This window comes from Oratosquilla oratoria, chromosome 28 (genome assembly GCF_046742065.1).
Source record: "Oratosquilla oratoria isolate Oo_2021 chromosome 28, ASM4674206v1, whole genome shotgun sequence".
Lineage (NCBI taxonomy): Eukaryota > Metazoa > Arthropoda > Malacostraca > Stomatopoda > Squillidae > Oratosquilla > Oratosquilla oratoria.
The window spans coordinates 36,683,820-36,706,518 of NC_134804.1; the positions used below are offsets into that span (position 1 = coordinate 36,683,820).

At 38.6% G+C, this 22,699-nt stretch overlaps 1 protein-coding gene across 3 annotated transcripts in view; it reads left to right on the top strand.

Moving 5' to 3' along the window:
* Window positions 1–19,102, top strand: part of LOC143040310 (uncharacterized) — a 38,539-nt gene extending 19,437 nt beyond the window's left edge. For 2 of the 3 annotated variants that reach the window (XM_076211200.1, XM_076211201.1), the window contains 4 exons: window positions 13,657–13,794; window positions 13,961–14,100; window positions 14,247–14,282; window positions 14,396–19,102. In XM_076211200.1, the coding sequence (XP_076067315.1) occupies window positions 13,657–13,794; window positions 13,961–14,100; window positions 14,247–14,282; window positions 14,396–14,472 (391 nt within the window). In that variant the 3' untranslated portion in view covers window positions 14,473–19,102. The remainder of the gene's footprint in view (window positions 1–13,656; window positions 13,795–13,960; window positions 14,101–14,246; window positions 14,283–14,395) is intronic. The other variant, XR_012967708.1, reaches the window with a different exon arrangement.
* Window positions 19,103–22,699: the final 3,597 nt, after the last annotated feature.

The following is a 22,699-nucleotide window of genomic DNA, read 5'->3' on the forward strand; positions in this document are numbered from 1 at the left end:
TCTCTTTTGTCCCATTTTGATAAGTTGTCTCTATCAAGGGAGGAGTGAGGGTTGAGGTAGAATGTAGATTGAGAGAAGCGAGTAAATGCCTTGGTGGATTAAAAAGTGTAATGAGAAATAGACATCTGGGAATGGATGCTAAGAGGAGACTGTATGAATGAGTGATTGTGCCAACAGCAATGTACGGGGCAGAAACATGGAACATGAGAGAGGAAGAGAGAAGGAGTTTGAATGTGTTTGAAATGAAATGTCTGAGAAGTATGATAGGGGTTACTAGGCTAGATAGAGTGAGAAATGAGGAGTTGAGGAGGAGAACAGGGGTGGAAAGGGAGCTGGGAGATAGGGTTAATGAAAGAGTATTAGGATGGTTTGGACACATGGAAAGAATGAGTGAAGAAAGATTAGTAAAAGAAGTGTGAAAGGCGGAGGTGGAAGGAGTGAATATGAGGGGGCGTCCTAGGATGAGATGGATGGATGGGGTGAAAGGGGCTTTACAAAAGAGAGGAATGTCTGTAGAGGAAGGACGGGAGAGGACAGAAGATAGGGGTGAATGGAGAAGGGTTGTGTATAGATGAGGCTGTGATGCATGAGGGGGAGTGGGTGGGGGATGGGGAGTGAGGAAGTATGTATGAGAAATAATTTGACACAGCCCAAAGGGATTTCTCCCCGTCTTCTCCTTTCCTGCATGAGGGGACGGAGAGGGGGGTCGCTGAATTTATGAAGCAGCCTTGCTGTGGATGTGCTGTGTCTTGCGACACTGCTTCTGACCCAGGGCAGTGGACAGGATGCAGGGATGACCCGTCATTCAGGAGGTGCCAAGATAGGAGGGTGGAGGGGAGTGGAATATATGGGAAATGAAATGGGTGGGAGTGATTTCTATGCCTTTTTCTTTTTGGCTACCCCCTGTGTAAGGGGGAAAAAGCCTTTGGTATATGTATGTATGTATGTCTCTAACAAGAATTTCTATCCCTTTCGTAATTCTGTAAATGGTAAACAAATCACCTCTTTCTCTTCTGTGTTCCAGTGTTGATAGATGTAATTTCTCCAATCTTTGTTTGTATGTCAAATTTGATAGTGTAGGTGCCATTTTTGTCACTGCTCTTTGAATTCTTTCTAATTTTCTTATGTTTTTTGTTGCAGCATATTCAAAGGATTACAAAGGCAAAGCATGCCGACAGGAGACCTTTTGATCCATTTCTAGGTCGGATGAAAAAAAAAAAAAAAAAAAAAAAAAAAAAAAAAATCATATTAATAATAAATTAAAACTATAACAATGTAAATAACAATTAAAATACATAAATAAATGTATTGGTATAGTTGAATAACAAACAAACAGGTAAATAGTAAATGATAATAAATTGACATATAACTAATAATAAATGAAAATCAGACAGACAAATTATAACAAAACAAAAACAAATAATATAACATAAATTATAATAATTACAGCATCTTACTTAGGTATTTATCTAAATGATTCTTAAAGCTTCGAACTGAACTACATTGCACTACCTGTGCAGGAAGTTTATTCCATTCATTAACTACACGGTTGGCAAAGTTGTTTCTACCTACTTCCAAATTGAATCTATTTCCGGACAGTTTGAGACCATTGTTTCTTGTCTGATTTTCATTCAATGTGAAAATTTTGTCACTTTTGATGTTGTCAATTCCCTTTAAAATCTTAAAGACCTGTATCAAGTCACCTCTGAGTCTACGCTTTTTTAGGGAAAACAGATTCATGTGCTTAAGTCGATTTTCGTATGATTTATTTTTGATATTTGGAATCAGTTTTGTGGCTCGCCGTTGTACTTTTTCCAGTCTGTCAATGTCTTTAATGAGATTCGGTGACCATACGGAAACAGAATATTCCAAATGTGGACGAACTAACGATTTATATAGCTTGTTAATGAGTGATGGACTTTTGAAATCAAAAGATCGCGCAATCAATCCCAGAATCTTATTTGCTTTCTCAGAGGCTGAAATACACTGCTTGGATGATTTGAGGTCGTTACTGATAATTACGCCGAGATCTTTTTCACTATCCACTTTTGTTAACGAATTTCCAAATAACTTGTAATCGTACTTACTGTTATTTTTACCTATGTGCATTACCTTGCATTTACTTGTGTTAAATTTCATTAGCCACTTTTCAGACCATTGCTGTAATTGATCTAAATCTTCTTGAATATCTAATTGGTTTGAGTGATCATTTGCCACTCCGCACAGTTTTGTATCATCAGCAAATTTGGAAACAGTAGATTTTAGTCCATTGTCTATATCATTTATATATACTATGAATAGAAGTGGCCCAAGAACGGAACCCTGAGGAACTCCACTTGCAACATTTTTCCATCCAGAAGTTTTTCCATTTAAAACAACTCTCTGTTTTCGACCTTTCAACCAATTACTAGTCCAACCTAATAGGCTACCACTTATTCCATGCAAAGCTAATTTAGTAAGAAGTCTTTCGTGTGGGACGGTATCAAAAGCTTTTGCAAAGTCTAGATATACTAAATCTATATTGTTTCTTTTGTCATAATTCGAGATAACTGTGTTGTAGAATTCGAGTAAGTTAGTCACGCAAGAACGTTTCCGTCTGAAACCATGCTGGCTATCATTTATCAAACGGTTACTTTCTAAATGATATTCGATATCATCTCTGATGATAGTTTCCATTATTTTTCCTACGATCGAAGTCAAACTTATAGGCCTATAGTTATTTGGTTTCTTTTTGTCACCTTTTTTGAATATGGGAGTAACGTTAGCTAGCTTCCATTCTCTTGGGACATCTCCGGATATGATGGATTTCTTGAAAATAATTTCTAATGGAACAACAATCTCATTTTTCATTTCCTTTAAGATTCTTGGATGCCAACCGTCAGGCCCTGGTGTTTTATTAACTTTGAGTTTGTCTATACACCTTTTAATTTTTTCTTTTGTTATATTTACCGTAGTGAGTAAGTTTACCCCAGACTTTTCACAGGTTTCAGTTTGGAATTCACTTTGAGGTGTTTCGTTTACGAATACCGAGCTAAAATAATTGTTTAAGAGATTACACATTCCTTCATTTGAATATTCAAGTTGACCGTCAGCAGATAATAGTGGACCAATGTGATTCCTAACAACCTTTTTATCTCTAATGTAACTATAGAATTCTTTGGGATTCTCTTTGGATTTATCAGCGATGTTCATTTCGTATTGTCGTTTTCTTTTTCTTATTGTCTTTTTTAAATCTCTCTGTATTGATACATAACTTTCATAGTCATTAGATGCACCCGAGCACTTATATTTCTTATAAGCCTGTCTCTTTTTAGCAATACTTTTTTCAGTTTCTTTGTCGAGCCACTTTGGGCGAGCCTGATTTGGGGGACGTCTGTCCTTAAAAGGAATGTAAGTTTGAATCATCTTAGTGAGCGTATTTTGAAATATTTCCCACATCTGATCTACAGGCCTTTCGTTTAATTTTTCCTCCCAATCTGTAAGCTGAAGCTCCTGACGTAGTTCTATGAACTGAGCTTTACTGAAATCGGGTATTTTAGAAGCACAAGTATCTATTCTAAAATTGTTTAGGAGTTTGAATCTGACTAAGTTGTGATCGCTATTTGCAACAGATTCATCGACTTCTACATCAGTTGCCATGCTTTCGCGGCTAGTGATCAATAAATCGAGTAAGTTTCCATATCTTGTGGGCTCTTTTACATGCTGAATTAAGTAATTGTCACCAAGAAAATCAATCAAGCGACTACCTATATGGCCATGTTCAAGGGTCATCCAATCAATGTCAGTAAAATTGAAATCACCCATTATCAATAAATCCCGGTTGCAGAAACTAGACAGTTCTTAAAATAACAGTTTGTCGTCTGCTAATGATAATGTCTTTGGCCTATATATTACACCTATATTCATTTTTTGTCCATTTTTGTCCATTTTGTCTAGTTTAGGTCTTATTAGTGCAACCACTATTTTCTTTACCATTTCTTTATCCATGTACTTGAAGGACACTCTCATTGATCTTAATAAGTTAAAAGTTTCTCCAACTAATTTATTGACATATTTATCAGGTGTCAAGTCACTTGAGATAATCACTCCCAGGTCCCTTTCTGAGTCAGCATTTTAGACTTCCTTGTTACCAAATTTATATTGACCCGATATTTTATTTTTGCTTTTTCCAAATTCCATTATACCACATTTCTTAATGTTAAAGCTCATATCTCATCTCTGACTCCATTCCCATATTTTGTCCAGGTCTTCTTGTAGCAATCTGCAATCTTCTGTGCTTACTCTCTTGAGTAATTTGGCATCATCAGCAAAGAAGTTCATGTAACACTTCACTCCCTCATCCATATAATTTATATATATGGCAAATATTAAAGGAGCTAAAACAGAGCCTTGTGGGATGCCACTTATCACATCTTCCCAGTTCAAATTTTTGTCTCTAAGTACCACACTCATTTTTCTCCCATTTAAGAAATCTTTCATCCATTCCAGTAGCTTACCTTGTATTCCTCCTAGTACTTAATTTTTTTTTTATTAACTTTTTATGTGGTACTTTGTAAAAACCCTTTTGCAAATCCAAGAAGGCGCAGTCTGTCCAGCCATCTCTTTCTTGTATTATCTCAATTAATCTTGAGTAAAAGCATATTAAGTTTGTGGTACATGATCTTCCACTTCTAAAGCCAAATTGTTTAGGGTTTGATATTTTATTCTCTTCTAAGTGTTTGATCCATTTATTTCTGATAACTTTTTTGCATATTTTTGCTACTGTGCTTGTAAGGGATACTGGTCTGAAGTTTGTAGGATCTTCTTTGTTTCCTCCTTTATATATTGGTACTATGTTTTTGCATCTTCCCAATCTAGTGGTACCTTTCCTTCTTTGAGTGAAAAGTCTGTAATCTTGTATAATTTGTCTGTCAGTTTGTCTATACACTCTTTCAGTATCCAGTTTGCAATTCCATCTGGTCCATGCGAATTCCTAACATCTAGGTTTTTTATTTGATCTTATTTCTTTCTGTGTTACCTTTATTTCTTTCATTTTAGGGGGTCTTTCTTGTTGTCCATCTTCCCAAATTTGTGAGTTCTCAATTGTAAAAATAGGTCTGAAATGTGTGATCATAACTTCAGCCATTTCTGTGTAGTCTATATATTCTTTATATCCACACATTTTTACCGGTCCGTGTTTGTCTTTTAATTTATAATTTACATATTTGCAAAAGAGTTTAGGTTAATCCTTACATTTGTCTATATCTTTTTCATATTTTCTTTTTTCTTTCCTCCATATATTCACATATTCGTTCCTAAATTTTATATATTTTTGCCATTTGGATGTTTTTTTTTTTTTTCTCTTTTCCATCTTTTCCAGGCTTTGTCTCTTCTGTCTTTAGCCTTACTGCATCTTCTGTTGTACCAACACTTTATATAAATCTCTTTTTGGTTCTTCTTTGGTACATACCTATCAATTCCCTCCTTGTATTTTTCCTTGAATATGTTCCACTTGTCTTCCATCTTTGTTTCCGCCTTGGAGAATTTATTCCAGATTATGTTTTGGAAAAATTTCCTTAGCTTTACAAAATCTGTTTTGTTGTACATTAATCTTCCTTCTCTATGTTTATCATTCCTTCTTACATTGTTTTATTTTTTAATTCAAGCTCTATTAGTATATGGTCACTCTTTCCAATTGGTGTTTTATATTCTATTTTGTTCACAATATCTGGTTCAGAAGTTGATATTAAGTCTAGGTTTGACGGTTCCTCATTGTTTCTGTATCTAGTACGTGTATTTTCCTTAACCCATTGTGTTAAGGTATATTCGATGGTCATATCCAGCAGAATGTTGCTCCAAAGTTCTTCACCCCCTTTTACTATCATTTCTTCCCAGATTATATCCTTTGCATTAATATCACCCATAATTACTATGTTACCACCCTCTTTCAGTAACTCATTGAACATGTTCATTGTGTCTTCCAGTAATTTAGAATGATCACTATCAGACCAAGCCTGTGTTTTTGGTAGCACATACACTGCGACAAAATTTCTACTTTTCATATTTTTATTTACAACTTTTATCATAATTAATTCCACATTATATTTACCCTCATTTATCTTTGTCACATTTAGACCCTTTTTGGTCAATATCATGACACCTTCTCCCTGTTTATCTGTTTTATTTTTTGCCCAGTGGTTGTATAGATGATGAGGGTCTTTCAGTTTTGTCTCCACAATTCCCATAATGTCAGGTTTCTATATTTCCAGATACTCGTTTAGTTTGTTAATTCCAGAGATCATACCATCAATATTTGTGTATGCCACTTTTAGTTTCATATTTTCTTCTCTTTTTTTTTTGTTTAAGTTTCCATTTTTCTGATGTACCATTTTTTCAGTCTCGGGTCCACTACTCTCCAAAAAAACTTGTTTTTTTTTCATCTCTGTTCTTTTCTCATTTCTATTGTTGGCTTCAATTCTGAGAGCCTTGTCTTTCTCTTTTTCCTCATCACTTATTTCCTTTTTTATCCATATATGTTTGAATTTCTTGCTGTTTGCTAATTTAACTGCTTTTGATCGTACCTCCTTGGCTATCATTTGAATTCTTAGTTTTATTTTCAGAGGTCTATGTTGTTTTTCTTTTGAATATTTGCCTATCCTATGAATCTCATAAATTTCTTTGTCAAAATTTTGCCCTTCGCCCTGAATTTCTTTTAAAAATTTCCTTAGCTATTTCCTTTTCCTCCTTTTCTCTCTGGTATTTAAACACATCATGTTTTTCTTGGATACCATGGACCACAATGCATTTACCTATGTCAACTTTATCTCATCCAATTTTCCTTTTTTTTAACTACTTTCATAACTGTTTCTTTTGTATTTTCCTCCATCTGCTTTTGTACTATTTCTCTAAAGGTTATTTTTTTTTATTTTCCTGTTCTTGTGTGTGTGTGTGTATATACATATATATATACCAAGGGTATCTTCCCCCTTACAAAGGAGGTAGCCAAAGTCAAAGGCATAATACCACTCGCACCCATTTCATCCCCATATACTCCACTCCCATTCACCACCCCTCCCTCCCTCCCTCCCTCTTTTCTCGGCTCTTCCTGGATGATAGGTCATCCCTGTTTCTCACCCACTGCCCTGGGTAAGAAGCAATGCAGCAAGACACAGCACATCCACAGCAAGGCCGCTTCATTTAATCAGTGACCCTCCCTCTCTGTCCCCTCAAATACAAAAAGAGAAGTAATCTTTTTTCAACCACATTAACTTTTTACTTTTAATTCCATGTCATCACGAATGAGACTGACAATGCACTCGTCGGAGACATAAACGGAAACTGCTACGAAGCAAAGCCAAGGACTCAAACCTCAGCTCAGATGTATCAAAGTAACAGTGACTAACCACTGCACCATCAAGAGAGATTCTCTCTCCTATGAATCTCATAAATTTCTTTGTCAAAATTTTGCCCATCAAGAGAGATTCTCTCTCTTGATGGGGCAGTGGTTAGTCACTGTTACTTTGATACGTCTGAGCTGTGGTTTGAGTCCTTGGCTTTGCTTCGTATCAGTTTCAGTTTATGTGTCCGACGAGTGCATTGTCAGTCTCATTCGTGATGACATGGAATTAAAAGTAAAAAGTTAATGTGGTTGAAAAAAGATTAAGATCTGCACTGGGGACCATTCAGTGTGTGTGAACAAAAAGAGAAGACGGGGAGAAATCTCTTTGGACTGTGTCAAAATATCATTCACACATACTCCCTTACCTCCCCATCCACCCACTCCCTTCCATGCATCACGGCATCATCCATACACAACCATTCTCCACCCACCCCTATCTTCTGTCTTCTCCCTTCCTTCCTCAACAGACCTTCCCTTCTTTTCCAATGGTCCTTTTACCCCATCCATCTCATCCTTGGTTGCCCCCTCATGTTCACTCCCTCCACCTCTGTCTTTCACACCTCTTTTACTAATCTTTCTTCACTCATTCTTTCCATGTGTCCAAATCATCCCAATACTCTTCCATCATCCCTATCTCCCAACTCCCTTTCCAACCCCCACTCTCCTCCTCATCTCATTTCTCACTCTATCCAGCTTAGTAACCCCTACCACACTCTCTGTCCCTTCATGCAGAAAAAGAGAAGACCGGGAGAAATCCCTTTGAGTTGAATCAAAACATCATTCATACATAACCACTCCCTAACCTCCACATCCCCCACCCACCCTTTCATATGTCACTGCATCATCCATACACAACCATTCTCCACTCACCCCTATCTTCTATCATCTCCCTTTCTTCCTCAACAGACATTGCCCTCTTTCTCAACACCTCTTTTACCCCATCCATCCATCCATCTCATCCTCAGTCACCCCATCCTGTTCACTCCATCCACCTCTGTCTTCCACATCTCTTTTACTAATATTTCTTTGCTCATTCTTTCCATGTGTTCAAATCATCCCAATACTCTTTCATCAACCCTATCTCCCAACTTTACCACCCACACTTTCCTCCTCACCTCCTTGTTTCTCATTCTATTCAGCCTAGTAACCCCTAACATACTTCTCAAACATTTCACCTCAAACACATTTAAACTTTTCCTCTCTTATGTTAAATGTTTCTGCCCCATACAGTGCTTCTGGCACAATCACCCCTTCATATAATCTCCTCTTAGCATCTATTCCCAAATGTCTATTTCTCATTACACTTTTTAATCCCCCAAGGCATTTACTTGCTTCTCTCAATCTACATTCTACCTCTACCTCCACTACCTTTCCTTCCTCATACTTCCCCAAGTATCTAAAGCTATCCACTTCCTCCAGCCTCTCTCCTTTAATATTCACTTCCAACTTGCTGCCATCCTTTCCCCTTGTACATCTCATCACTTTACTTTAACCCATATTTACTTTCAACTTTCTCTTCTTCCACATATTTCCAACAACAGTCATTAACTTTCTTAACCTCATATACCTGGCAATTTTTTGGGGGAGGAAATGTTTCATTTTAAGACCTTTTTTTTTTTTTTCAATGTTTTTTATAGTGTTTTTCATGCTGGTTATGGAAGTAACTTTTATTTTTGTCTGTTACCACTATTTTTCTTAAAATTTTATTTTGAAAATACTATTTCAGGCAAAAATGAGATAACTCGTCTTTCCTTTTTTTTTTTTTTATTGTCTTTTTCCCAATTTTTGAATCAAAAGTAAAGGGAAATTACACACTTATTTACTCTTTTTTTATATCTTATTTTACATATATATATACCAAAGGCTTTTTCCCCCTTACAAGGGAGATAGCTAAAAAGAAAAAGGCATAAAAACCACTCCCACCCTCTCCATCCCTAATACACTCCACTCCCCTCCACCCTCTACCTTCCCTCTTATCTTGGCACCTCCTGGATGACGGGTCATCCCTGCATCTTGTCCACTGCTCTGGGTCAGAGGCAGTGTCACAAGACACAGCACATCCACAGCAAGGCCGCTTCATTAAATCGGTGAGCCCCCTTCTCTGTCCCCTCATGCAGAGAAAGAGAAGACGGGGAGAAATCCCTTCAGGCTGCGTCAAATTTTTCTCACACATACTTCCTCACCCCCCATCCCCCCACCCATTCCACCTCATGCAACCGAACATCATCCATATGCAACCATTCTCCACTCACCCCTGTCATCTGTCCTCTCCCGTCCTTCCTCAACAGGCATTACCCTCTTCCCCAAAGCCCCTTTTACCCCATCCATCCATCTCATCCTAGGTTGCCCCCTCATGTTCACTTCCTCCACATCTGCCTTCCATACCTCTTTTACTAGTCTTTCTTCACTCATTCTTTCTATGTGTCCAAACCATCCCAATACTCTTTCATCCATCCTAACTCCCAACTCCCTTACCATTCCTGTTCTCCTCACCTCATTTCTCACTCTATCCAGCCTAATAACCCCCATCATACTTCTCAGACACCTCATCTCAAACACACTCAAACTCCTCTCTTCCTCTCTTATGTTCCATGTTTCTGCCCCATACATTGCTGTTGGCACAATCACTCCTTCATACAATCTCCTCTTATCCTCCATTCCCAAATGTCTATTCCTCACTACACTTTTTAATCCACCAAGGCATTTACTCCCTTCTCTCAATCTACATTCTACCTCCACTCCACCTTTTCCTGCCACATTCACACCCAAGTATCTAAAACTATCCACTTCCTCCAGTCACTCTCCCTTAATGCTCACTTCCAGTCTGCTGCCACTTTCACCCCTTGTACATCACATCACCTTACTTTTACCCACAATTATCTTCTACTTTTATCTTTCACACACTCTCACCAACTTCCTCACTCCCTCCTCTAATCCTGCTACAAGTGCAGTGGTGTCTGCAAACAACAGCACTTTTCTTCATTTTCTTTAAACATCTCCAATCTCTGACCCACCACCCTTGCATCCTCTTGCATCACCCCATCCATTATAAGTTGAACAGCCAGGGCAACATAACACATCCCTGACGAAGTCCCACCTTTACCTCAAACCACTCACTCTCTCCATTTCTAATCCTGACACATGCTCTACTACTCTCGTAAAAACTCTTGATAGCTCCTAGAAGCTTTTCTCCTATCCCATATATCTGCAAAACCTCCCACAGTGCCTTCCAATCTACCCTGTCATAAGCCTTTTCCAGATCCATAAAAGCCCAAAAAACATCCTTACCTTTTCCTATAGCTTTCTCACATATCTGTCTTACCACAAAATTCTGATCTACGCAACCTCTACCTGTCCTAAATCCACACTTCCTCACCAATTACTCCCTCTATTCCTCTCCTAATCCTCTCAATCAAGATCCTCCCATAAGCCTTCCCAACTACACTTAACAAGCTAATCCCTCTGAAACAACTACTCATATTTGTCCCCTTTTCCCTTCTAAAGTGGAACTATACACACACTCCTCCAGTCCTCCAGCACTCTACCCTCTCTCCAGCAAGCATTAGATAACCTCACCAGCCAGTCCACCATCACTGTACCTCCTTTTTTTAGACATTCTGCATGGCATCCATCCAGACTGGGTGCCTTACCTGCTCTCATCATCTTAACAACTGCCTTCACTTCATCCTTCCCTATTTCTCCATTTTCCTCACCCATCATGGTCATTTTCTTAGCACTTCCCACTGCAACTATCTTTCCCTCCCTATCTTGCTTCACATTCAGCAACTCCCTAAAATACTCTGCCCATCTTCTCCTTACTGCCTTCTCTTCCATTATCATCTCTCCATCTGCACCTTTTACCTTATGTTCTCTACTTGATTTGCCTCCTCTTCCTCTCTTAATTTCTTTCCAAAACATCTTTTTATTACTTTCAAAATTTTCTGTCATAATCTTTCCCCATTTCACATCTGCTCTCCTCTTTGCCTCCTTTACCTTGTGCTTTACTTCTCTTTTCTTTTCTTTGTACCTCTCATATGACTCCCTCATCCTATTTTGTAACCAATCTGTGAAAGCTCGCTTCTTCTCTTCTACAACCTTCTTTGCTTCCTCATCCCACCATTCACTACCCTTCCTTCTATTTCCTCCTGTCCTTCTTGTTCCACACACCATCTTTGCACACTTTGTGACTCCCTCCTTGAACCATCCCCATTCCCCTTCCACTCCTAGCTCTACTCTATCCTTCACTCCCTCCCACTCCTTCAGCTTCTTTTTGTACTCCTTCTTCTTTTCCTTTTAATTTAAAGAGTTCACTCTAAGCACCTCCCTACTTTTTGTCCTTTTCCTCTTTCTCCATCTATCCTCCACTCTCAACTTACCTTCCACCAAAAAATGATCTGATATTCCCCCACTCTCTCCCCTTAGCACATGTACATCCTTAACTCTTCCTATTATACTCCTGTCTACCACTACATAGTCCATTAATGCTCTGTCTACCACCCTTCCATCCACCGTTCTCTCCCATGTGTACTTATGCTTGACATTCTTCTGAAACACTGTGTTTGCTAGCATCAACTCTCTAGACACATCCCGACCGTCAACTCTCCACTACAATTCTTTTCTGAAACTCCACATTTCCCAAACACTCCGTCAATTGGTTCATTTCCTACCCTAGAATTAAGGTCTCCCAATAGTACTACAGTGACGTTCCTCCCTAATCCCTCTATCCACTCATTTAAATCTATCCAAAAAGCCTCCCTTTCTTCTACACTCTTCTCACTACCAGGCCCATATGCACTTACAAAAACCCATATCTCCTTTCCCAGTTTCACCTTCATCCACATTATCCTTTAAGAAACCTTCCACTCCACTACCTGTTTACCTATCTCTTCACTTACTAGTATAGCCACCCCTTCTCTCCCTCGCCCTCTCTTCACTCCTGAGAACTTCCCAACTACACTCCCAAACTCACACTTGCCTTCCCTTTCAACTTAGTTTCACTCAAAGCCAACACATCCATCTTTCTTCTCACAAACATACTACCTATCTCTTCCCTTTTACTCTCATCTGTACCACATCCATGCACATTAAAAGACCCAAACCTTAGGGTGCTGTTTGGAAAACTCCTAGACCCTCTTATTTTATAATTGATAATCCGGGATTTTCAGTGAATGGTAAGCATGGTGGTGGAGGAAGCATGTTTTGTTCTGACACATCATGTCAACACCAATGTCATAAATCCTCCTCCTCCCTCTCCTCCTCCTTCTCCTCCTCCTCACTTGAGAGAGAATAGCCATCATCAGATGAACTTGCACTCTCATCTGATGTATCCAAGCTTTTTATTGAAGCTTCATATTCATTCTCATCTTCTGAGCTTGACATCTAGGCATAATTTATATTAAAAAAACAAAAAAAGAAAAAACAAGTGAGTGTATGTGTACAAAAGCAATGAGTCTCCTTCATTTGACTGATACCTTACCACTAACAAATGTATTCCAAGGCGGAAGAGATACAGCTACCAGACGTATGACTTTCTCGAGTGTACTCATTGACGGCTGAGAAGGGCCCTAATTCAACAATTTTTCTCATCTGTGTCTGTTTTTGAAACATTCTGTGTGGACAAGTTTAGTCACACTCTGAAAAAGAAAAATTGGGTGAAGATGAGTTTACTTAATCTTGCCGGGTAAGGGGTTAATCCCTCCTCCAATCCTGCAACAAGCAGTGTCATCAGCAAACAAGAACTGGCTTATCTCCCATTTTGTCTCAATTTTTTTTTTAATCATCTACAGTCCCCTGCCCATTACCCTTGCATTTACTTTCTGCACCACCCCATCCATGTACAGTACACATTGAACAGCTATAGTAAGATGACACATCCCTGGCAAAGTCCCACCTTTACCTCAGACCACTGCTCTCTTCATTTCTAATTCTATCCCAGGCTCTACTATTCTTGTAAAAACTCTTGACTGCTCGTAACAGCTTTCCTCCTACCTCATGTATATCCTAAACCTCCCACAGTGTCTTTCTGTCTACCCTGTCATAAGCATTTTCCAAATCCATGAAGGTTAAAAAAACATCCATATGGAAATAAAACAGTTTTTTGGAGAACCATGAATTTTGATATTCTGGGGAAAGTGGGAAACCAGTTACTGGTACCACAAATTTTTAGAGTCAGCGTGTAATAGTCGTGCATAAGTAGTGACAAAGCTATGTTTTATATTGTGCTTTTGAAATCCATTTTTTCAATGGAAGTATTAATACTTGCTCATTTGTGTTGACAGAGGTTGTTCTTATATGAAATGGGAAGAAACGTGTGTTTGCAAGACCCAGTATGCCAGTGGACCTGTTGTTATTGGCATTGTGGGAAGTGTTGCCATATTCCTCTTTTGGTCAAAGAAAATATTTGCTCTTTGTATGAAGTAAGTATTTAAATGATTATGGTCTTCATTGGTTCACTCAGTATAAATTTATTTTATCATTCTTATCTACAAGCTTTCTCATGCAAAGACTCCAGCAATGCCACCTCTTTACAAGCAGGGTAAAGGCCATTGAGATATATGTATGATGATTTAGTAATAAATGCAGGTACAGAGTGAGACATGCTGAAGTAGATGTGGACACCTTAGAAAGAAGAGAACATGATGAAGGAACTGATTGCATACTACCCCCATCTGGAAATGCTCCTGCAAACCCTGTCGATTATTCTCAGCCACCTCCACCATATAGTAAGCTATGCTCATTTACAATTATTACAGTTTTACTGTCGTGAAACATATTAAAGGTTGTAAATACAAAAACTGTAATTATGATAATTTTGTGTAACCTGTCCCAAATGTATTAAGACTATCCAAGGTATATTTCTACATTTCAGGTGCAAACTTATCCTTGATAGGAACACACATGGATGGTAAGAAGTTTGTGTTGAAATTATTAAAGTATATTTTCATATTCACTGAAATATGAGGTTTAACAATGTATCATTAAACTAATTTTTCTTTCTTGCTTTCCATTGTGTAACAGCACCTCCAACCTATGAAGAAGCCATGAGGAATAATGGAATGAATACTGCAAAGATGAAAGAAAATATCATCACCTAGATTAATCGAGCATCACATAGTTATAGTTCATGTAATAAAGTCTGCCAGGCATGGATCTGGTGTAAATCATATCAGTATTGAACTGAATTGTTCATAATCTTGCTTTTCATTCATTTTCTCTATTCTTAATTTTCTTATCTTTCCTTTTCTTTCTAATTTGTTTAGAAGGGAATAGACCTACCAAGTGTACCTTAATATGTACATTTGTAATTGTTCAGAAATTCTATTTAATTTGATTAGTTCAGCAAATGCATTTATGTTCTCAAGATGTAATACTTGATCACATGTGCCTGATACATTTAATTCCTCTGGTTATTTTCATTTAACTTTGGGGCATATGCATTTAGTTATAACATATTCAGAGGATATAAGAAAATGTAGATACAGGTAAATTATGTATTATATTTATACTGGGGTAATGTAGGAGTCACTGACATTTGCCTATTTTATATATAAATTCATTCCCAAGTCAGTTTTACAACACTGTTATTCTCCCACTTTGTATATATTGTGGATAACTACAATTGCTTACACACAGACTAACATATTTGTTTCTTCCATATATGGTGTTGCCATGTGCACCTAAAATGTGCCTTGTGTAGTGTATGTAAACTCAAAGATGCATTTTGTGAGAAGCCAGAATTTCCAGTTGATGCTAATATATCTAGTGGGACCCTTTTAAGTTGCTTTTGTATAGTTTGGATTTTGAAAACAACAGAGAATTAGTATCAAGGAACCTTGGTGCTTTGGAGTCTTGTTGCTCGTCATTGTACAGTTAAGGTGTATTGTGGGTTGTTTGAGAGCAGTACCATATTGCACTATTATACCTGAACTCTCAGAGTTGAATCAGAAGACTTCCTCTTTTTCCATAGTAGCAAACAGATTTCTTTTTAAGAGTAGGTTTGTATGGAACTGACATGTAATAAAATGGTAGTCAGCCTGTTTGCTAAAGTGCTTTGTATGCAGGTCATCATTTGTATCAATAGGAAGCTTCTATGCATAAGATAATTATCATAAGACATGGACAATCTTTATAGTTTATTCGTGAATTATGTAGCATTGAACAACTTTAGGATTTACCAATTTAAAATTCATTTATACTGTGGGTGTGCCTTCCTTAAACAGTAATTTAATTGTTGAAAGAGGAGGATCATTTCAACAGTACTGTAGTTTAAATTACCAAAGAACTTTCAACTTTGAAATTGATGAATTTTAAGAAAAATTATATTGTTGATCATGTTTGATCAGACTTAACTCAATATATAGTGTAAACTATATTTGCGGAGGTCAGGAGGACACTCCTGCAAATTCAAATACGTACCTTCAAATAGTTTATTTGGACTCCCTCTGTTAATTGTGATGCTTGATAGGGCAATGTACTTAAATGATTGTTGATAGTATTTATGAATCCAATCATTGGTGCATACTTACCAAAGACCCTTACAAGGGAGTTGCCATATCATAGCAGACATCCACTACATACACATTAAAACACAATACTCCCATCTCTGTAAAATATACACGACTTTTACATAATTACATAGGCATCCATTACTGTTGTGTACATACTGTAGCTTACATAGTAGAAGATTTTTCTTTACCTGAATGACAGGCCACTCTTGTTTCTTCTTTTTTTTTACTGAAATTATGTTTTTCTTGCCTCAATTAAGCCTTCTTGATTGAGGCTCGTCGGACTTGCATTTGTGGGCCATGATAGGAAATGAAAATGAAAGCATAAATGCAAATAAGCCTTGTGGCTGGAACAGAATAACAACTACTGCCACTTGAATGAAATGGCTAACACATTTCAAACCATGTATACTATTTGTTTTTCTTTTATTTTCATTTATTTATTTTCTTTGGTGTTAATTATTTTTCTTTTTGTGTGTGAAAAGATACCAATTTTCAAAGCTGCAAATGCTACACATAGGCATATCAAAGGTTTACTGTATTGAGATAGAGAAGGTCTAGGTGTGTGAGTGTATCAAAGGTTTACTGTATTGAGATAGAGAAGGTCTAGGTGTGTGAGTGTATATATATATCACACATTCACATCAAAGGCCCTTTCCCTTTATAAGGGGGTAACTAGATAAAAGTACACACCTACATCATAAACCCATGAAACCCATTCATCCACCCCTCCCACCTCAGCATATTGGGGATAAAGGGTCCACCATTTGCAGGCACCTTTCTTGAGTTCCTTAGACAGTGCAACCTGTTTGGTAAATCAGATTAGTTTCTGAATAACTAAATATAGTATGTGAAAGTGAATTTCTCATAAACTAAAGAAACTTAGTTTATGTTCTATGGATTCAGGGATAATTGCATACATATTAGTTATGATTACTTTTTTCTGAGTTTGTAAGCTGTTTATTGTTTATTTATCTATTTATTTGTGTAATGTCCAAGGGGTTGTTATCTGATGACCAGAAATACTTTGTATGCTGCTCCATATTGGAGATATTGCAGTTTTGACAGGTGCATAACATATTCTATTAAAAACGAAAAAAGCGATATGTATCCATACCTTGTAACTGTATAACATTCAATGACATGGTGAAAATTTAGTTGATGTAATTCAGTGTATTATTATTATTATTTGAGGTGAATCCTTGTGTATATTTTTAGTTGATTATGTTATTAGTCTTTTTCAATCAGGAAATATACAGATGTGAATATTCAGATTTGGCAAGCTATGTCCATTGCCCCAGTTCTCCTCTGCATAGGACCTGCGGACAGTAGGAAAACAACCACAGCCATTAGTTTATTCCATGAATCATTCAGTGAAGGTATTTTGTGAATTAATCTGTAAACAAACTATTATTTGGTGAAGTAGCATTACTTTATAAGTGAACCAGTATGTAATGCAGTAACACTATATCAGAGAAATGAGATAATGTGTACGTCAGGTACAGATTTTGATTATGAAATTAGAATGTGAAGAGAAAATTAATATTTGTAGGCTAGTCATGCTCTAGTCATATATATTGATTATTAATAAACAAATATGAAAGGATATGTAGCAAAGCTTGTAAAACAGCAAATCTGTTTTATACAAATTGTGAATTTGTAACAGAAAAATGTTTTTTTCCTCTAGTCACAGTTTTTAAGCTGACCAATAATTTCAGCAATGTTATGTTTGCATTATTTTTGATTAGTAGAACTAAAATTGTATCAAAATAAATACTATTGATAAGAAGCAGACATTGTAACTTTCCTAGATGTGCTCACATATACCAATGACTTTTTCCTCTTTACAAGGGAGGTAGCCAAAGTCAAAAGCATAAATTCACTCCCACCCATTTCATCCCCACATACTCCACTCCCATTCACCACCTGTCCTTTCCTCGTTTCTTGGCTCCTGGATGATGGGTCATCCCAGCATCTCACTCATTGACCTGGGTCCAAAGCAATGTAGCAAGACACAGCACATCCACAGCAAGGTCACTTCATTTAATTGGTGACCCCCTTTTCCATCCCTTCATGCAGAAAAAGAGAAGACTGGGAGAAATCCCTTTGAGCTGCATCAAAATATCATTTGCACATACTCCCTCACCCACCCACCCTTCCATGCATCACAGTGTCATCCATACACAACCATTCTCCATTCACCCCTATCTTCTGTTTCTTCTTTACTTCCTCAACAGACATTTCCCTCTTTCCCAATGCTCATTTTACTCCACCCATTCATCCATCTCATCCTCAGTCATCCCCTCCTGTTCACTCCTTCCACCTCTGCCTTCCACACCCCTTTTAGTAATCTTTCTTCATTCATTCTTTCCATGTGTCCAAACCATCCCAATACTCTTTCATCAACCCTAACTTCCAACTCTCTTTCCACCCTCACACTCCTCCTCATCTCATTTCTCACACTATCCAGCTTAGTAACCCCTTCCATACTTACAAGACATTTCATCTCAAACACAATTTTGTTCTCTCTTATGTTCCATTTTTCTGCCCCAGACAGTGCTGTTGGCATAATCACCCCATCATATGATCTCTTAGCATCCATTCCCAAATGTCTACTTCTCATTACACTTTTTAATCCCACAAGGCATATACTTGCTTCTCTCAATCTACATTCTACTTCCACCTCCACTCCTCCCTTTCCCACCACAATTGCCCTCAAGTATCTAAAGCTATCCACTTCCTCCAGTCTCTCTTAATACTCACATCCAATTTGCTGCCATCCTCTCCCTTTGTACATCTCATGACCTTACCTCTATCCACATTTATCTTCAACTTCCATTTTTCACACCTTCCCAAACTTCATTGCTAACTTCCTTAATCCCTCCTTTAATCCTGCTACAAGCGCAGTGTCGTCAGCAGACAAGAACCAGCTTATCTCCCATTTTTCTCCATTTTCTTTAACCATCTCCAATTCCGGGCCCATTACCTTTGTGTTTACCTCGCGCAACCACCCCATCCATGTATAAATTGAACAGCCAAGGTGACGTGTGATTGATTTATATTATTTAGGGGGATACATTTTTGTGTTTCAGTTAAGAAATTATGCCTTTGACTTTGGCTTCTTCCTTTGTATAAGGGAAAAAGCCATTGGTATATCTATGTAGTTAAGAAATTGATCAATATTGGAAAGACTATAAGCAGACATGTAATTGGGGGTGGGATGGGGTGGGGCTTAGCTCTCTTAGAAGTACAAAGAAAAAATAGGCTATGTGCATAGTATTGATAATGCCTTGATAAATGATAAAGCAGAAATATGTAAAAAGTATTAACAGATATACTTTATTCTATATCATTATATTTTGTGTAATAAATTTTAGTTCATTACATGTTTGTACAAGATGCTACTGTAGAATATATGTAAAAGGAGAGCTATTAAAAAGTAGTCCCTACAACAGAAATAGACTTTCCCGAGATTTCTAGCTCTGGCAGCCTCCATATGACAGAAATTGTGTCATTTATTTCTTTTATTGGCATTTCTTTTGCAAATTAATTTATGGTAGTTCTTGAAGTTCATGTGCATCAGTGGGAGCATATACTGCAATAAGAGAGAAAATGCCTAAAGTGTTCAGTCTCGCTAATATCCTAGGCTTAACCACAGTTGGTCCCCATCACCGGGGCTGACCAGTAATAGGTGTAAACCTTGCTACTGGTTTCACCACTATCTGGTCTCTTCTACTCAGAAAGGACCGCTATAAACCAGTCTAAGCCTCTATAACTTTGCCGATAAAAATGATAAATAAGTAAATAGAAAGTGATATGTAAATAGCCGAACGTCCTTGGAAAATGAAAGAATGTGTAAGCTTTCCATAAGTACACCCAAGGACTGACACTTCTGTAACACTCCTTCATTTTGACAGGTTGAAAACCCCTCCCTCGCCCATTCCCCACCACGAGCGCCAACCATATTTTGTGTAAAGTTTAAAGAAAATTAAATTCCGCGTCTGAATAATTACAGCATAGTAAAATGAAAATGTTTACTATGAATGAACGCGAAATTTAAATACCCTCCAAGTATTATCATATCCATGTGTGAATGAGTGTAGTAAATTGAAATAGAATGACTATGAACGAACGCGAAATTTACACATCTGCTAAAAACATCCGTGCCAGGAAAAAAAAAATAGTAAGCTCAATGACGAAAACATCTTGGACAAGTGATGACCACGGGGCGTATATTTTAAACCTGTGATTAGAAATATAGAATATTACGAACTCCGTTAGCCATACTTATGAAAATTACTGGAACATTGCATAGATAAGACAGTGAGACATAAGCTTCAGTAGAAAACCAGATGAAATTCTACTTTCTAACGGTCAAAAACGTTCCCTAACCGCAAGTTACATTCCAAACAGGTGGGGAACCTATGCCAGGAGGCGCTGAGTAGCTGCGGCCGAAACCGTCACCTCTGCCCCATCGTGCGCTTTGTGGACATTTAGGCCATGTAATAGCATAGTTACCGCCGGACAGTGCGTTACTAACATAGTAAAGCAATTGCCCAGCTCTGGTTATTTCATGTTTTAGAATAGGGAATAATAATGTTGCAGTTGAGGTATTGTGTTATTGAGAATATTCGTTAGAAGTAAATACTTCATTTCATTTTCTTTTTCACCAAAATCATTCTTAAGGAAATTAAAATCGGTAACGCGCCCAGCTCTGGACCGTAACAGTCACAGCTGGGAATCAGAGATGAGAATGGGATTCGAACTCGCTAAGCAAATACGAGACCGGCACTTTTCCAACAATGCCAATAGCGCACATGACGAAAGGGTGACAGGTTTCTAATATGTACTAGAGAAGGGTAGACCACTTTCCCCAATATTTTGGTCTTATATGATAGTTCCTTTCTTTTAATTGTTCTTTCGTTTCACATGTGTTCTTTTAGGCAGTAGTTCTTTAATTGTCCTGCTTTTCTTCTTGGTCGTAGGTTTGGAGAATGATCATTGTTTGGATTAAAACTGTGAGGAAGTTGTAAAATACTTTATCTTGCTTCGTTTTGCATTATTTGCTGGGAGAATTAGTTGTTCATTTATGTTTGCTTATTTATGTATCTACTAATCTCTTTATGTGTTTATTTATTTATTTATGTGTTTATTTACAACTTATTTATCTTTGAGGTTTATCTATTTATATATTTATTTGTTTATTCATTTATGTATTTATTTATTTTTGGGAAGGCGAGAAGAAAAACGGGGGTGGGGGGAGGAGCTAACTGGTTAGGAGACGGAGGCCTCCCCCCCCCCTCGGCAAAAGACTCAAACAGGAAGTGGAACACTATTGGCATCAGAGTCTTCCGAGCAATAAAGGGTTATTGAACAAGAAGGGAAGAACGACCCCATGAACTGGGTATTAGGGACTTAGGGATCGAATAAGGGTGGCTAGGGGGCCTTCCAATTGGAGACCAGGGGATTTGGCAAAAAAGTAAGGTCCCTGAGGAAGGGCCCCTTGAACGAATATTAGGGACTTTCCGAACTAAATATGTGGAGCCAGCGGGGACTTTGGGAGGATTCAGGGGACTTGGAATAAGACCCCTGCGAAAGAACTAAGAGTCTCATGAAATAAGTAGGGACTCCTCTGAGGGAGGCCCTGTTTTCAAGAAGAAGGACTCCTCTGGAAGAAGGGAATGGGAACCCCTGGGACGGAAATAGGGATCCCCTGTGAGGGAGCTAGGGATTCCCTGTGAAGGCCCTAAGGACCCCTGTGAAAGAGCTAGGGATCCCCCGTGGAGTAACCCAGGGGACCCCTATGAAGGGAAAATGATTTCACATAAAGACAAACTGAACTTCTGTGGAAGATGTTGCGATCCCCTTAGAAGGATTTTGAGACCCCTGCGAAGGAGGAGGAGGCAGGGCTGTGGAGGAACCGAGGACTCGTAAGATTCCGTCAGGGGACGTTTGGACTAGAACAGATGTCCCTGTGAAGAAAGCAGGGACACGTAGGGACTCCTGAGGCGGAAGGGGAGATTTCTAAGGGAAGAGTGACCCCTGCGACGAAGTAGGGACTAAATTAGGGACTCCCGTTGAGGAAGTAGTGATAATTCATAAAGAAAAATTGATCCCCTACGAAGGAAGTAGGGGCACTCATGAAGAAAACAGGTACCCCTGGGAAGGAAGCAGAATTCCCTTGTGAATGGAATAGGGACCCCCTGAAGAGGAGGCCCAGCTCCCTAGGGACCTCTCGACAGGGAGTGGGATGTGCATGCTGGAAGTGCAAGCCAACTCAAGGCAGAGAGTAAGCTGGGAGTTCGGGATTATACGTAGGGAGTGTAGGAGTTGGGAGTGGGGAATGAAAGGATAGTAAGAAATATGGGTTGAGGGAGTAGTAAAGAGTAGGGAATAGGGAGTGAGTAGGGAATGGGGAGTAGAGAGTGGGAAGATAATAATCGGGATTGAGGAAGCAGGGAGTGGGGGAGTAGGGAGTGTGTGTGTGGGTGGGGGGGAGTGGCTCCACCTTGTATGCTGGGCTGGCCCGGGTGAGACAACCCTGCCCCGCCCTCCCCTCCTCCCTCCCACTCCCTCCCTTCCACTCCACCCGTATTGATCGGTGTTGCACTCGCCCAGTCTCCCTCCCTCCCTCTCTCTCTCCCTCTCTCCATCCCTCTCTCCCCCTCTCTTTCTCTCTCCCTTTCTCTCTCTTCTTCCTTCTTCCCTCTCCCCCTGCCTCCCTCTCTCTCTCTCTCCCTCCCTCCCTCCCTTCTTCCCTCCCTCCTGGTTTCCTTCTTTCCCTTCTTCCCTTTCCTTTTTTCCCCTCCGTCCATCT